This window comes from Sander vitreus, chromosome 22, assembly GCF_031162955.1.
Source record: "Sander vitreus isolate 19-12246 chromosome 22, sanVit1, whole genome shotgun sequence".
NCBI lineage: Eukaryota > Metazoa > Chordata > Actinopteri > Perciformes > Percidae > Sander > Sander vitreus.
Window position 1 is genome coordinate 23020720 of NC_135876.1, and position 17809 is coordinate 23038528.

Below are 17809 nucleotides of genomic sequence, written 5' to 3' on the forward strand. Positions count from 1 at the left end.
TTCTTCTGAAACCTAACCCTCTTTCATGCTTTCCCCTAGTGGTTGTGGTGGCAAAGTGGCACACTCGATGAGACTGGCTGAATTTTGTTTATGTTATTCCATCTGAATGCTGTTACATGATAAGTGAGGGGTAAAGAAGGGCAGACGGCAAGTTGGGTGTTACCTTCCTGGGCTGGATTTGTAATCAAGTCTGGTACACCTAACTAATGTCGTTATTTTTAATTGCCTATTGGAGGCACACCACTTTTAAGAGCTTATTTAACTTTCAATCTTGGGAGAGAGGGTCAGTAGTGTTCATTTAGTGGAAGGATGCTCTGCTTTCACAGACCTCTGAAATGTTGCCCATAACTCTGTTCAGTGACACATTTTTTGGTGGCACTGAAGTTGGTGTTGTTATCAAGTTGTGTAGATTGTTTGGGCCATCTGAAATATTGTGTTAGTCATATACCGCAACTCAACTTCATAGTTCTAAGTAACCAATAAGTACCAATAAAATCATCTTATAGTATCTAAAATCTTGAGTTAAATGTCTTTTTCTCTTAATAAAACTGTTGAAACATGAAAATGCTTACTTAGAGTGGGAATAGGACTTAAGGTAACATAGCTACAATGATACGTTAGCTTAACTAGCTAGCTTGCAAATGGTAGCCCGCCAGCCAACTTCTCCCCGAACCGGACGAACATTTAACCCTTATTGATTTAAATCTTAGCTTTTGTGCAATACAGTAAAGCTGAATTAGTCAATTAATCGATGAATTGATTGACAGAATGTAACAGGTTGCAGGCAAGCAAGCGATACGCTGATTGACAGAAAACTTAGATAGATGGACTTTATTAATCCCAAACTGGTAAATTACTGACTTATTATATTTCTTAACTTAGTGCAAATATTTTGATCATCAGTTAATCCTTCTCTCATTCCAGCTTCTCAATTGTAATGATTTTGCTGTTCAGACATTTTATAAACTCCACGGTTAATTGAACAAATAGCAATCAAGCCGTGATACTGTACAGAACGCTGCCAGCGTGTGGGCTTACATAGAGAACAATAGGTGATGGTGTTTTAAAGCGTTGTAGAAACTTTGACCCTACATTGTCTATTATTTTCCTATATCAGGAGACCAGACAGACCAACAAATTGTCTTAAACGGAATTGACATTCTCTTTATACTTGCAACATGTGTCCACTGAAAATGATATCACAGCAGGCAGATACTAAAGTCACAAATGATGGCTTAAAGGGGGGAAATCTGCTAATAGGACAATAATGTAAGACTGATTAATGGAGTGTTAACCAAATGGTAATTTAGAGGATACTTGTCCAGAGAGGAAATGTAACTAACAGCCATGAAATCTGTTTTCCAAATTGAAAGACCTGAACAGTTTGTAAGTGTTGATAAAAGGTACTCTGGAGGTGACAGAACAAGTCACGGCCTTTATAAACCTACAGCCCTCAACCTTAAGAGTAGGCGTTCTTGATCCGCTGTGACAAAGCACCGTGTCCTTGCACATCCTGCACATTATCACAAAACCAAAGTCCAGCAACATGCAGAACATAACTGTATCCAATCTATTTCCATGGCCGATCTGGGCCTTTGTGAAGGGACCCAGAGGGACTTGTTTTCCAGACGTCTACCACCGTAACAGACCATAAGAACAGATAGAGGCCCTTCAAAAAGCCCTATAGGTTCAATTTGTTCTGCCAATTATTATCCCCAACTCTGCCACAGTGATGGAAGGTGCTGTTCAATGGGCTTGAATGCCACCCTCTCAGTGGCCCGCCCTAACAAAGAGTGAGCCCCTGACTTTTTTTCTGGGGTTCCAGTCAAGCATTCGTTGACAGATTGGTTGGGGCGCTAACCAGTCAGGTCTTCAAAGACACAAAGACGATGGAGAGGGCAGCGGGGAAGGGAGGGGGGAGCCAGTGGTGAAGAAGAATGACCTGCCAAATGAGAAAGAAGACATATTGAAAGGGACAGAGTGGGAGAAAGAAAAAAACATATTGAACCAATGGAGAAGTACAACCTTTTGACCATCTAGCTCGGTAGGTGACAACAGCCTTCATCTGTATTTTTAGAGCTGGACAACGCACCAAATTACTCTGTCAGGAAGATTAAGTAGAGTCAAACGGCTGTCGAGTGGGGCGGGGAGGAAAGAGCAAAGTCGTCCCAATTGGCTATGAAAAGTGGGGAAGCTTAAAAGTTTGCTTGCTGATATCTGGAGCTCCATCGCTTTATTTTGTCTATCCATATACTATGAAAACAGCTCAGACTATGTCATGAAAAGAAACTAAGTAAGTACCCGCGCAGCAGCCTAGAACACTTCTTGTTTCTGTGTAATATATTCTCATTTCTGTTTAAACACGGTTGAGTTCATCTCCAATATGATTTTACTTCCCCAGTCCTTCTCCTCATAAGAAGAAATATGCAAGAAACTGAACTCGGAAAACCTGTTTTTGCCGCATTAATTCCGTGATTGCTTAAATGAAACACTGCTATTTCCTCCGCTCTGTGCTAAACAGGGATCAGATCTCCGTGACCATGACTAATCTTGCGCTGCACTTTTTGTGTGTACTGGCTTGCGCCTAATTTTTCAGGATCTTTTTGCCAATTTGGAAAACTAATTGCTTTGACTCCGACTGGGCAAGCGACAGAATATAATGCAGTTTAAAGCTTCATCTTTTATGCCCATAAAAGCCCTCTACCGATCCAGCCGTGTACAACACTGACTCATTAAAATGCATTAGTGCAGGTTTGCTGCCGTGAGAGAGAAGGTGATTTTTTTTCTCTTTTTTTTCTCCACCCTTCATCCTTTGCGTTTTCTACTTCGCTTGTCAGTGATCCGAGGACCCTGCACTCGCAGCAATCTCCACACACACACTCCCGAGTCGTCACACACTCCTGAGTCTTCCCCCCCCCCCACACCTTGCTGGTCACTTTTTTCACTTGCAAATACCCTGAGATGAAATGCTTTTTGAGGTGCGTGCAGTAGCACATCCCTCCACTGCCAGCACATCTCCCCCTTCTCAGTCCTCCATCCCTGTTGCTTCCCTGATTTCACTCCACTTCTTTGATTTCCACCCCCCACTAGTTGTAATTCCACCCCTATCCTGCTGTCAATCTACCCCCCTACGACCCTCTCTCTCCCCTCCTCTTCGCCTTCTTTCTCCACCTCTTTTTTTGTCCTTTGCTCCTTCCCATGCTTGAGCTTGTAGATGGCTGGATTCCACTGGACCAGTGGGAGGCCGTCCCACTGATTGTAAAGAGAGGGGTAATTGGTGCTTTAAAGTGATTGGGTCTCCAGATAGGCAACACCAGGGATGAGCGTGTGCAGCCAGTTATGAGAGGCAGAAAGCAGCGGTGACAAGAGGAGAGGCAGCAAAGAGAAGACATATATATGTATACTTTTATATAGATGGAGAGAAACTTTACAAAAGAGGACAGTGAGAGAGAGCATGGACTCAAGGTGACTTTATGGGAACTGATGCACTGCAGGCAGCAGCTTTCACGACTTTTAAGGGAAATTTAGGGAGCGTGCAGGGAAAAGAAGAACAAAGAGATAAGGGGAGAAGAAAAACTCATTTTCCACAGAAGAAGGACTGAGAAAGAGGAATAAAGTTGAAAAGAAAAAAAAAAAAAGGTAAGGCATGATATTTTTGCTTGCATAAAATAAGAGAAAATAATCCTCGGTCATGTTTTGAAACAGTAGTGCAAACGAGAAATGCCAATAGGACTTTTCAAGCTGTAAACAGTGAACGGTGAGCATGATTTAGGGGTGACTGGGGATTTGTCAGCTGTAACTGAGCGTTTAAACTCTCTGAGTGCAGATGGAGAGTGCTCAGACGAATAAGACACGAGGTGGGAGCACCGTGTCATTACTGCACTGAATCAATAGTTCTTTTTGTGTGTGTGTGTGTGTGTGTGTGTGTGTGTGTGTGTGTGTGTGCTAATTGACAAACAAGGTTTTCTGGAACAAATGTATTGCGTTGTCAAAAGTAGGTCGCGGGGAATATTTGGAGAGCCTCGCCTCAGCCGGGGGGGGGGTTTGGTGGCACAAAAACTTGTGAACACGAGCTCAGACTCAAAAGCGTGGCTCCAATTCCCAGCACGTCTGCACTGTCGCTACTTCAAACAAGTCATGCTGAAGGAGAGGAATGCCTATCTGCTTTTTACGCACCTCTGTTTGCCATTCAGACCTCATTCATCAGCCATGGTTCTAGTTTCTCAAGATGAGAACAGATTCATTTTTTTTTTTTTAAATAAAAAAAACCATTAAGCTTTTGCCTGTCTTGTAAGCTCTAGACACTAGATTGGCATGTGTGTGCTATCGCCGGGGCAGCCAGACTTTTCTTTTCTTCTCTTATCATCAGTGTCAGCAAGAGGCGATGAAGGCTGAAAGATGCACAGGAAATGGTCACATAAGAGGAGAGGAGTTTCCAGCTGCAGCCACGTGGTGGATGAAAACTGAGCATCCAATTCTCCTTCTAGACAAAACCCCCCGAAATTCAAAAAGAGATAGTTCGATATTAATTAGAAAGGATCTGTCCCCAGGACACCGCTGTTTAACTTGCGGCGGAGTGACACTGATTGCAAACTTTTTCCAGATGACGCTGATGCACGGTGACATCATTCCCATGCACCAGTGGCTGGGATGAATGCCAGTTTGTGTGATTTAATTTCTCCATAAATGACAAGGCTCCTTTTATGGCCTCCGCCAAGCAATGAATGAACTAAATGTGCATTGGGGAAGGGAAGGGGAAGGAGAAGGAGTCCAAGACGGGAGGGGGAGAAAAAAAGGATTAGAAACCTAAAAATAAGTGCAGGAGTTGGAATGATACAATAACGCAGATGTTGAAAAAGACAGAATAGGAGGAGCGATATATAAAAACAAAATGTAGGGTACAGAAGTATCAAGAGGGTTGAACAAACTTCTGAAGCGCACCCAGCACACAAAAGGCAGCTAGAGAGTGGAGGGAGGGACGAGTAATTAAAAACACCTTACAGTCAAACAGGCCACAGGGAACGAGGCGCTCGTCACGGCACAGCGGTGGCGGCGCACACAGCTGCACATGCCGAGGCCCGGGGAGCATCCCCACAATTAGAGAGCGCGACAGAAGCAGGTTCAAAGTCTGCCCCATGCCAGTGTCTCTGTCCTGAGGGGGGACAGGGTTAGAAAAATGAGGATGAAGAGAGGGTAGCACTGACACACACACTATATATATATATATATATATATATATATATATATATATATATATATATATATATATATATATATATAGTCATGCTGTGCATCCACAGAGAACTCATATTCATACCCACACACAAACAACTGTGTAAACTTGAGAGTTTGGCCAGAATACACACCGCCCCAAGCCTGAGGCTGCCATTGAAGGCTGCCATCTCTCCTCGAGAGCCGGCTGAGGAAACTGGGTCCCTGCTGCAGGCGCTGACGCTGTATATAACATTTGCTTTAGAAACCAGAAGACCTGGTCATTTTATTCCTTATTTATACACTGACACACACACACACACACACACACACACACACACACAGCGTGTCACTATCTTTGTGGGGACCCGTCATTGACTTAATGCATTCCCTAGCCCCTTACCCTAACCCTAACCATCACAACTAAATGCCTAACCTTAACCCTTACCCTCACCCTAACCAGAACCTAATTCTAACCCTAATCCTAAAACTAAGTCTTCCCTCAAACAGCCCTTTAAAGTTGTGGGGTCCAGCATTTTGGCCCCACAAAGCTGTCCGGACCCCACAAGTATACTGTATTCCCGGTTTTTGGACCCCACGAATATAGTTAAACAAGAACACACACACACACACACACACACACACACACACACACACACACACAGCCTACTAGAGTCCATAAAGCGGGAAAGGCCTGAGTATTAAAACTAAGTGCACCAGCAGAATTTAATTACATGTAAATGAGTAAACAAACATTCAGAAATTATAAAACTACGCTTGGTTGAGGAATGTGGCTCGCCACGCTCAGCACTCGGCCCAGCAAATGAAATTAAATTCTGTATTTCAGAAAACGCTTCGACATTTTTGCAACAGCACCCGCTCGGCTTATTGTGTACTCAGCTTATTGAAAGACATTTTCACATTCCGGCGCTTCTGCATCTATTAAAAAATAAATAAAAAATGTCAAAGTGCATTGATGCCGCCTCTCGCCTGGGTCGGAGATATACATAGCCTTCGCGGTGGCATCCACCGTGCAAAATCAATTGTGGTTAACAAATTGGCCGTGACGTTTTGGCCTGCCGGGGTGGGTGCAACCCTTTTTCATGGGTCCACCCAGTTTTAAAAAGGATCTTTTCCTCATGCTGGGAGGCCTCTTTTTAGAGCCGAGGTGAGTGGAGCACAGACATGGCCACTGTGAAATTAACACTTACTAATGCTCCACATAGCACTTAAACAGGGCGAACCCATGCTAATGTACCACACACTGAGTTGGCCCTTGGCAGCCTCACTATGTCTGGGTGAGGTTTCTGATAACATTAGGACTGGAACTGACGATTATTCTCCCTAATCAATTAATCATTGGGTTCCAAAAAGTAATTGACAAATTTTTTTTTTTTTTGTCCAACCATCAGTCCAAAACCCAAATTTCTAAAATAAGACAAAGAAAAGCTGCAAATCTTTCCCTTTGAGGAGCTGAAACTAGGTAATGTGGGGCATTTCTGTGTGGATATTACTTATCTTTTATTAAGTTACCAAAAAAGTTTACAAGGTAACAGTTTACATCACATTTTTTTTGCAGGCTGGGTAGCGCTGCAGATGCCTTGTTTTGCTACCAGTACCAAACCCAATACTTTTTCAATACCTTTCTTTGAGGAATTTTGTTTAATCTTGTTTAAATTAACTAAATAAACCAAGCTTCTCAAACGCATTCATGTTTAAATTTACCTGAACACAAGTAACCAAAATCTAAAGTCTAAAATTGTCAAAATGATTGCATGATTTGAATCAGGAACAAAAGAGTCAGACAAAGCAACCAATGTTTGGTCCAACTTTTTAATCCAAGAGTGTTTCCTTAAATTATTATCAGGGCTTCAAATAGACACCCGCCAACTGTGGGTAAAAGTGATCTTTGGCGGTAAAGTTATTTGCCAATTAGGCCGTTGATAAATTAAAATGATACAGCCTCTGTTTGAATCGATGTGACAAGTCAGTGTTGCCAGATTGGTCTGTTTTCTGCCAAGAAATTTGGGCGATTTTGTGCGTTTTGGGCTTGGAAACGTAACCCTTATCTGGGAACACTGCTTTTAGCACTAATCCTACATTTCCCATGAACACTATGTCTTGACGTGTCGTACAACCGTCGGCTACGTGCCTAGCTACGAGCTACGCTGAAACGGAGAAGACGAACGGAACGGTGCGAAACAAACCAGAGGAGCTGAAACTAAAGTAGTAAAGTTAGTTAGGGGAAAAACAAAAACAAACATTTGGCTACTGGAAAATCTGATGCTGGTAACTTTAAGAATCTACTAGCCATGTTGGCTGGGGATCAACCATGTTCATTTAAAGCCCTGGTAATTATACAGGAACAGAATGTTTTTTGGGTGAATTTGGGCATTACCAACTCATTCATTTGAACAGGTGGAGTTAGTGAGATTATGCATGCCGTTTCAGCCCAGTGGCGGTCGGTCGGCCATACTGTAGCAGTTGTTTGCGGGTTTGTTTTCCTCCATTGGAAGAAAATGCCTCTCTCGCTGCTGTAGCAGCAGTTTGATGTAGTCTGCAGTTAATGGAGCAGCAGGTGGACTTGGATTAAGATGATACAACAATATGGCCCATCATTTTGTCACACCAGCTGCTCCCCCTAACAATCAATGTCTCTTCCGCTGTCACTCAATCCCTTCTTCCCTCTCAAGCAAACACCTTTCCTTTCAGAGGGTCTCTTGCTTTTTTCAAAACAAAAACGTAAAAAAAATCAGATTTTTCTTCTTTTGACTTAATTTTCTCTTTTACCATTGTGACACTAACGACTCGAAAATGTGTGATTTTCTTTTGAATACAAAGACAGATTTTCAACTGAGAAGAAAGTTTCAGCCCAGTGGGAAAATACCTTAAGTCTTGGCCTTAAGCTTAGTCATATGATTGCGCCTCCGCCCTCCACCTTGCTCCTCATCCCTCCGTCTCCCCCTGTCCCGTCCATTCACAGCTTGTGTGGCAAACGCCAGCTGCTTTCTCTTTAAACAAGTGAGGTGCCATAAGAAAGATGTGTGAAATGTTTTGCCAACACAATCGCGTAGCATGTCACCTCATTAGGGACGACAAAATGGAGCAAAATGCTCGGGTGCAAGCTGTGACCTTTGGAGGGGCGGAGCTGAGAGGGGAGATCAGGAGAACAGGGAGCTAATTTGACTTCATAATGGCAACCAGGCAGCTTGAATGGACAGAAAAGAAGGGAGCAGCGAGGTCAAGTGTCACCCGTCCTGCCAAGCAGCAGAGACAACACACACACACACACACACACACACACACACACACACACACACACACACACACACTCAGCCCAGCCTCCCACTGACAATGCAGCCACGCCCCCCACCCTTCGCTGCCTCTTGTGCCTTTTCAACAATGATTAACTGAGTTTGGCGATTCAGAGAGAGTCTACAGCGGCACAATGCACTCTTTCTCTCTCTCTTACAAAACATAATGGAGTCAGCCCATGAGTCTCTCTTTCTTCCGCTGCTTTTTTATTTCCAGCCCCAAACTTTGCTCCTCCCCCTGCTAACAGCCTCTCTGCTTTTCTTTTAACTTCCCACCCCACACTGTTTTTTGCATTTTCGCTGCCTTTTCACCATTAATCAGCCTATTTTGCCCCCCGAGCTTGTTAATGAAGGAGTGGGCAGATGCAGCCGTCTTCCTAATACATAAAAACAAGATCCAGATGGAAAGAGGCAGCGTAGGTGCCATGCGCTGCATGTGAAAAGGTATTGATAAGCTCCGATCGATGAGTAACCTCAAACAGCATCTCCTGTAAGAAATTCTCGGACTTGACCTCACTGAACTTAAAGATTCCTATGATGTTTGTATTAAAACGAGCAATGCAGTGGGAGATAATATTTAGAGGCATGAAATCCAACATCTAGGAAATCCCATTGAGACCTTCAAAGACCTGAAATATAGAGAAAAAGAAAAAACTTGTAATGAGCGGTGTGCACAGCTGAAGGGAACTTGTAGAACATGGTGTGAGTGAGGGTGTTAACAGAAACACTACAATCTTAGAACATCGCACCCCCGGGCCTTTTACAGGAGGTGTGAAGGAGCTTGCCTCTCATGACAGGAACAGATGGAAGGAAGGAAGGAAGGAAGGAAGGGAAAGACTGTGATTTCACTTTTTCCTTTTTCTTTTTGTGAACTGCCTGATTGTCCCGAGCTGTAGGGGAAAGAGTCTGAAGCTGCTGGTTTCAAAGTGCGCAATCATTTCTGTTTTCTCCTGTGGGCTCCGAAAAGTAACATTATGTAACGGTTATGTTTCCATGACAAAGTTTGAAGGAAATTTCTGGAATTTCAGTAACAGGAAATGTGAATTAATGCATGATTGTGTCACGTATATACCTAGGAAATAATCAACATTTTTGGAATTATACTTATTTGCTTTCTTGCTAAAGGTTTGATAAGAAGATTGATATGACTCTTATGTCTGTGATAAATATGGAGGTTGTAGGTTATTAGCCTAGCTTAGCATAAAGACTGGAAGCAGGGGGGAGACCTCGGAGGTCTCTAAAGTTTAAAAATACACCTATTAACACTTTTAAAGCTAACCAATGGTGGCGACAAGATTCCCGGGTCGTTGTGGCTGCACGTAACTCCTAGTAAAACCACAAATTATTCCAACCTAAGCTAACTGCCTCACTGGGGACTTTACAGTGACATACAACCGACTACATCACCAGTCTTCTTCTTTATTGTGCAGTGCCTGTTTGGGTCCAGCCTATTTCTTGGCCTCCGATATGGATGCTTGCAGCTTTCTCAAACAAAACAAACAACTTCACACTCGACACCGCGCAATGCACCTGCCCGGACACAGTTGTGTCATCCTAGCAATGCTAGAGTATATGCGTCATTTGGTAACAGCTAGCTAGATGGGACCAGGCTATTTGCGCTAACAAAAATTGGTCATGCTTGAAATGTTTGCTACAATGTCACATCTCCGGTCTCTCTTTCTTCATCTGTTCTTGGATGAATTAAAGCAGGGGATGGAGAGTAAGCGGTACCTAGCATGCCATTATTGACACTGCCCTTGGGTCCTGTGCAATCCACCCGCCAGGTGTGAAGTCGATGAGACATACAGAGAGACGGACTCGTTCGATTTTAGTTAGATAATTGGTGGTCCCCCCTACCACCAATTATCTAACTAAAATCAAACGAGTCCGTCTGTCTGTATGTCTCATTGACAAGTAAGTAGCAGCATGACATGAATGTTTTGTGGCATACGTATTGACCCCGTTGTTGTCTTCTCTGATATAACCTCCACCATGTGGCCTCAGTGGCAGCATAGGAAGAGCCCGCTCATTCAGAGTTGATTAGACTCATTATAACTGAACAAAAACTCAGCAGTAGAGGGGTAATATGAAGGCAGAAGAAAAGACTGGGAATATGTGCAGGTATCCCACAGTGCAACACAGACTGGGGCTCACTATACGACAAAAGGATGACGGTGTCCAAAAGGACATACATCTGAGACTAATCTGTCTTCTTCTTTTCTCTTCCAGGACGCCAACAGTAGCACCTGGAAACAACTGCACTTGTGAAGAAAGAAGAAAACAGTCTTTATAAATACTACTCTGTGCTTGACAATGGGAGACCGATTACATTTTCCAGTAGTTGCCCTCTGCATTTTGGCCCTTCTGCCCCACGGCCTTCTGGGAAAACCCGAATCTGCAGGCAGCTCAGCACTGCTGCAGAGGGTGAAGAGAGGCTGGGTGTGGAACCAGTTCTTTGTCCTGGAGGAGTACACTGGACTGGAACCACTTTATATTGGAAAGGTCAGTGTTTCCTGTATGCGGTACTTTATGAACATGCACATATACAGTCATGTGAACAAATTAGGACACCCATGCTAAAGTTGACTAAAAAGAGGAATAAAAAAAATAATCTTTAGGAAATTGATCTTAATGCCTTAATTAAAGAAATGAGGAAAAATCCAACCTTTAAGGACACCAATTTTCTTTGTGAATGAATAATGTATCGTAGATAAATAAATAAATGTTCTTCCTTAAAATACAGGGGGCATAAGTAAGTACACCCCTATGTTAAATTCCCATAGAGGCAGGCAGATTTTTATTTTTAAAGGCCAGTTATTTCATGGATCCAGGATACTATGATCCTGATAAAGTTCCCTTGACCTTTGGAATTAAAATAGCCCCTCATCATCACATCCCCTTCACCATACCTAGAGACTGGCATTGGGTACTTTCCATAAGACCATCTCTCAATGCAAATCAAACCAGCTATTAGGCTAACTGAAATAAACCATGACAATCTCTAGGTATGGTGAAGGGGATGTAATGATGAGGGGCTATTTTAATTCCAAAGGCCAAGGGAACTTTATCAGGATCATAGTATCCTGGATCCATGAAATAATTGGCCTTTAAAAATAAAGATTTGCCTGCCTCTATGGGAATTTAACATAGGTGTGTACTTACTTATGCCCCCTGTATTTTAAGGAAAAACATTTATTTATTTACGATACATTATTCATTTACAAAGAAAATTGGTGTCCTTAAAGGTTGGATTTTTCCTCATTTTTTTAATTAAGGCATTCATTTCCTAAAGATTATTTTTTTATTCCTCTTTTTAGTCAACTTTAGCATGGGTGTCCTAATTTGTTCACATGACTGTATGTGCACAGAAAATGTGTAACACATTCTCACTCCCAGGGCATCAAAAAGCGACGCTTGGTCAGGTGCCTTTGGTGTTTGTTACCGATGGAAAAAGTCTCCTTTACGGTCTAGCCCTTTGGCGTCATATTTAGGCTATATTTTGGTTTTTAAGCAGAGTTGTGAGCCAAAACCGATCTCCGTGCACAAAGGTGTAGCTCCAGTAGAAGAACTAACCTCCGATTAAACTGACACACCCAAACCGCATATCTCACAAACATTCTCGTATACTGGGCATAAAAAGGAGGCAGCATACTCCGTATACTCCGCCCGTAGCTGGTAGTTGCCATGGCAACGTTAGTAGCTTAGTCTCAGAGAACAAGACGTCATGACCCAATCAGGCAGCGAAACATTGGCGTCTGTGTTGGTGTTGCCAAAAGTTGAGAATGCAGAATGCAACACAACCCCGCAGATTCCAAACCAAAGCGGGGTCAGAAGTGTTTTAATATTTCTGCGGTTTAGGGTCTCTGAAACGCCAGAGCAGTGTGAATGCGAGGTGTAAACATAGCAAAAGATATTCGTTTTTTAAACCAAAACGTAGTAATGTAAATATCGCCTTAGACGTGCTTGGTCGGAACTCTTGGCGTCGCTTTTTGATGCTTTGGGTCAAAGCGTACGTTTCAGTGACACGGGACACAAGAACGGGACACAAATCTCGGTCTCCAACCAGCCTTCCTTAAGTGGATTTTCGGTCTTTCACAATACTCGCTATCGTTGTCGCTCTTCATACGTAGTCATCTTACAGTGCCGCGGTCGAGCTCCTGCTCTGCTCGGTGCGTTCCATACAGATGCTAAAGGGTGATTTTTGTGTTGTCTCTGACGCTGAGAGCCATTGACCAAACGTATTGGGAGAGTTGGGAGTGAGAACGGGTTGATAGCGAAGAGGTTTCTGCGCTGGTAGGGGAGCAGCTTTTAATGCATCACGTTTCCACTTGGTGAACATAAGGGTGCCTCAGTGCAGGCATTTCAAAGAGATTTCAACCAGTAACTTTCAAACAGGGCAAACTAACAGATCTTTAGGGGAGCTAAGCAGCCTGGAGTTCATCTGCTACTCGGCTAGAGCCGAGTGCATGAACGCAAAGAAGAAGATCACTGGTGGGCAGAGGCAAACTTCAACTACTGCAAAAAAAAATAAAATAAATAAGATTTCCAATTTAATCCCTGGATGCACTGCGCCCATACTAAGACAGCCTCTCCTCTGTCCACTTTGAACCAGAGCCAAAGAGCAGTGATTGAGTTAATTGACTCGAACCGAGGCTTCACTCAGTCGGGTCGCCCCCACCACCCACCCCCCGTTCCACAGAACTGGACGGCACGTCTGCAACACAACTGACATGCTCTGAAAAGAGCAGACGCTGGATACTCACAAAGGAGCACTTTGATCGCTCAGTCGCTAAAGCGAATTGAACATTTGATCAATAGTTGTAAGGCCAGTCATCATCAGCAAGGAGACACAACAATCTTGCAAACTGCAATGAAAATATCCACTACATTGCTGAAAGAAATGTTTTGGCTTTTGGTGAAGCTTTATAAGCCTGCAAAAATGAAAGAAAATATTCTTTCATCCTGTTATAGCAGTATAATGACATATGTTTCTTTTTTAATCTTATTACTTTTTCATTATCACCATAAGTGGAAAACTCTCACTTTTGAAGAATGATTATTTTAGAAAATTATTCATTTTAAGTATTCCAGTACTGTTGTTGTCACTAAATGAGTTACATTCATTTGCTCTGGTTTTCTAGCTACACAGTAGATGAACATTAAAGTGAGTAAAATGCAGATGAAATATTGTCAGTGGCACATTTCAGCATTGATGAAACAATGAGGTATTGCACTTCATATGATATTTTGTCAGATTTCTTAGTTTAGATTCAGATTAGATTTAACTGTATTGTCATTGTGCAGAGTACAAGTACAAAGACAACAAAATGCAGTTTGCGTCTAACCAGAAGTGCAAAAAAAGCAGAAAAGTGCAATGTATAGACAGGTGGTGCATAGACAGGACAAGAAATATATTGCAGTGTTATAAGAGCAGAATTAATATGGCTATGTAATATGAACAATGTGTGCGCCCTATTATGAATCCCACGTGGTTTCTTGGCAGGACCCGCCCTAGTAGCATTCAAGCGCTAGAATTGGCCAGGCATCCATGCTTGCACAAGGTATTGGAACCCAATTTTTCCAGATCCTATCCCCTGACCAATGGTCCTGACGTTAACCACTCGAGGTCAATGCCTAACCTCAACCAATCGGGCTGCTACGCAGGGCGGGTCTTGCCAAGAAACCAAGTGGGATTCATAATAACGCGTAATTACCTCCGCCAAGTAGGTTATGTTTTTCGGTTCAGATAGCAAATTGAAAATGGAACTTAAGTAAATAAATTCCTGCAGAGCATTCTGTCAGAACTTGGATGGGAGCTCTCCCGCCCGTACGTGGAGGCATTAAATACTCTCCCAAAAATGTTGCTGCCCTGATCTTAAAAACAGATTTCAGAACTTTGATTGAATTTGCCGTTGCCTCAGTAGTCCACGTCAACTTTCAAAACACTGCCCCACTCATGCTTCGAAAACATCCCTTTGGAAATTATGCAAACCCGGCTAATTAGTGTTCTGGAATAACTTCCCCTCCACCGCTCGGGAATACCGGGGAAAAATCCGGATTCCAAAAAGTCATGTTCACCGCAGCCGACAAGATAGAAAAGTAACAAGTCCTGAGAGGGTACCACAAGTGCTGTAGCATAAAGAACTGTATCTGCTAACAGGCGCTGTAGCTTTCACTTCCATCTTCTTCTTTTCCATTTACAGTTTTCTTCACTGAAGCCGCCCACCCTCATTTTTTCAGACTGAATGAAATAAGTGATTCTAACAAGCCCATCTGCTTCCCGATGAGCTGCTCATGGCAGAAAGGCATTGTAGCATGTGACAAAGCAGGAGAAGAATGTGCTGTAGGTGTTTTTTTACTCAGCTCTGCTTACCTTGCCACTCCTCTGTTGAGCAGCTTAGTATTCAGAGGCGTGGGGATGTCGGATGTTTTGGGCATCGGGCCGGGGCTGAGGCGGAGCAGGTAATTGATAGCCTGAGTGTCAAATTCTTTTCATAGGTTTGAGCGGAGAGGAAAGATCAGTGCAGGAGAAGGTGGATGAGGAGGAGAGGGAAGGCACTGGCCCGAGATATATCGCCACGAGACACGCGGCTGAAGCCAACAATGGGGTGTTGATTAAAAAATATATTCTGGGCCGAGCTCGGCTGAGCGGCACTTTTTCAAGAGACAGTGCAGGTGGGCACGTTGTCCGAAGAGATAGGAAAAGACGTATTATCTGGCTGCTCGGAGAGCGAAGGGTATTGTAAAAGATTGCTGCTGAACTGTCAACCGGCATAACAACAACAACGAGTGCTGTAGCTGCGGTGAGGTATCTGTGCTGTGTGCACCCCTGCTGATTATATACCAGACACAAAAAATTAAAAGTTGACACAACTTACAATTTTAAGGCAACAAACTTCAGCAACATTTTAAGTTGGGGAAAAAAACTTAACCTTTTAAGTTTTGGTCTAACTTTCAATTTAAAATTTGCTTACTTAACTTAACTCCAAGTAAGTAATAATGAATTAAGGTAACTTCAAAACCTTACTTATCTTAACTAAACTAAAAGTCGCAGTTAATCATAACAATACATTGCGATGACTTTAAAACCTTTCTTATCTCAACTTCAAGTTTCAGTAACTCATTGTTGTGCTTTGTAACAACTTTAAAACCTAAGTTAGGGCAATTTCAATATAACCATAATACCCACTTATACAAATAATTTGCACATGCAAATAATCATATACAATGTCTTGATTCAAAGCTTTTTTTATTCAACATGTTTAACATGTATCAAATGCTTCAAACAAGCAACTGAGAGCAGCTGAGACCCATAACTGACCCAATCAGGCTAAACAGTTATACTTTTCTAACTTTTAAAATGTTGCAGCAAATGCTATATGTATTAAAATACTGTCTGTGTGTCAACAATTCAGACACAATGAAATCCTTACACAAGTAAATAATACAGTATAGTATTATATGTAGCTAGTAAAGTGCGGGTGACTTAAAGAACTGAATATAAGAAATGGGTAGAAAAGGAGACAAAAAAGTTAAGAAGTGTACAGACAGAGCAATGTTTGTTACTAGCAGAGAGATAGTTAAAAGGCTAGCTCAGTATATTTGAAGTGCGGTTGTATGAGCTTACCTATGCATTGTTAGTCTTTTTCCCTTATGGAGATGGTGATTAGTGCAGTCACTATAAGGATTTTGGGGGAGACGTTCCTGTAGCAGAAGTCATCCTTATACAGTTGCAGAGGGCAGGTTCTTTTTAGCATTTTTTTCAAGTGTAGATTAGCCATGTATTACTGTGCCAACTCGTGCTGGTGGAGTGCAGCGAATCACTCAACACGCCAAATCAGAGCCGGGGAGTTGGTGTAGAAATACATGGCCCAAACTACACTACAAAAAAAGTGCAAAAATAAATGTTTGTCTGGTGGCAAACTAAAACAGAGACAAAATTTTGTGTACACTTGAACAGATATTTATTTATTTTTAGGTTAGCATTTTGTATGTGGTAAAAAGGCATTTTTTCTACTCGCCCCCACAGTAAAAGGATGACTTCTGCTACAGTGACATCTCCCCCATCTCCTTATAGTTACTTCACTCATCGCCATCTCCATAGCTAATAATGGAGAATAAATAAATAATATATAATATCTCTCAGTACACACTGCAATGCAAAAAACGATTGAAAACACTGGACCCATGCTTGGCATGCTTGGAAACGCCTGGCTCTCAGATGATCTAAGAGCTGATTCAACATGATGTGTTATTGTTTTTGAATAAGAGAGATTTTAATTGATATTAGTCTGATTTGAAGTCTTATTCAGGTAACAGATCACATGTTGTGTGGCTGACAATAGCGTTTAGTAGTCAGAGACACTAAATCTGATCATCAGCAACATATTGCATGTAGAGCATTTTAACAGCTAACGTTACTCTGTCATAATAAAAACAACTGGAGACTCCGTACAAGCTGAAATATAAGTCAAATAACATTTTAATAAATTGTGAATCGGACCTAATATTATCTGAGTGTTTCTGTGACTTCCTGTTCTGACTGAAGGCTGTTGAAACGACTTGACCACCGCTTTTTGTCACGCACCGGATAAAGCTAGCTAGTATCCAGTTGTGTTGTTTGCATGTGGACAAAAGGCCAAACCGCACAGAAAAAGCTACAGTTACGGAAATGTAACGTTAACGTTACATGACCTATAAGTGCCTTCACCGGTGCCTCTCTAAGTTTGCTGTCCGCATCGTATGTGTATGGGTGTAGGGAGGAGTTGAGCCCCGCGTCAGTCAAGCGCAATAATAATGTCCATTATTAGACCCCACTCAATCTCTAACGTTGCTATCTGTCTTATACAACCTCCTTGCTTCTCTCCTGAATCAGAAGACGGGGAGATGCAGGTAGAAGTATGTCCATGTGTTGAGGCAGCATGATTTAGCAAGCGCAATCTATTCTTCTTACCTGTTATTTAGACGTTATACTGTAATGTTAACTCACGTTAGTACTGAAGTTACTTTAAAACACTATTCCACAACACTGACTTGAATTGAACCCAATTAATAGCTTTAACTGTTGGTACTAGCTAGGGTGTTTAGGTTTAAGCAACCGAAAGCCGACCCTGTTAAAAATGTATAACGTTACTAGCTAGCTAATGTTCCTGAAATTACGAAATAGTATAATCACACACGTATTTTAACTTACCTGTCTGAAAAGCCTTTACGAAGTTTAAACGGTAACATTTAAAGTTACCTGCTTAGACAAGTACCGCATTTATCAGATAACGTTAGTCTTA

At 42.3% G+C, this 17809-nt stretch overlaps 1 protein-coding gene across 2 annotated transcripts in view; it reads left to right on the forward strand.

The window, feature by feature from the left end:
• LOC144537160 (cadherin-20-like) overlaps window positions 1-17809 on the forward strand; it is a 94434-nt gene that overhangs the window by 50882 nt on the left and 25743 nt on the right. For both annotated transcript variants that reach the window (XM_078280629.1, XM_078280628.1), the window contains exon 2: window positions 10755-11027. In XM_078280629.1, the coding sequence (XP_078136755.1) occupies window positions 10839-11027 (189 nt within the window). In that variant the 5' untranslated portion in view covers window positions 10755-10838. The remainder of the gene's footprint in view (window positions 1-10754; window positions 11028-17809) is intronic.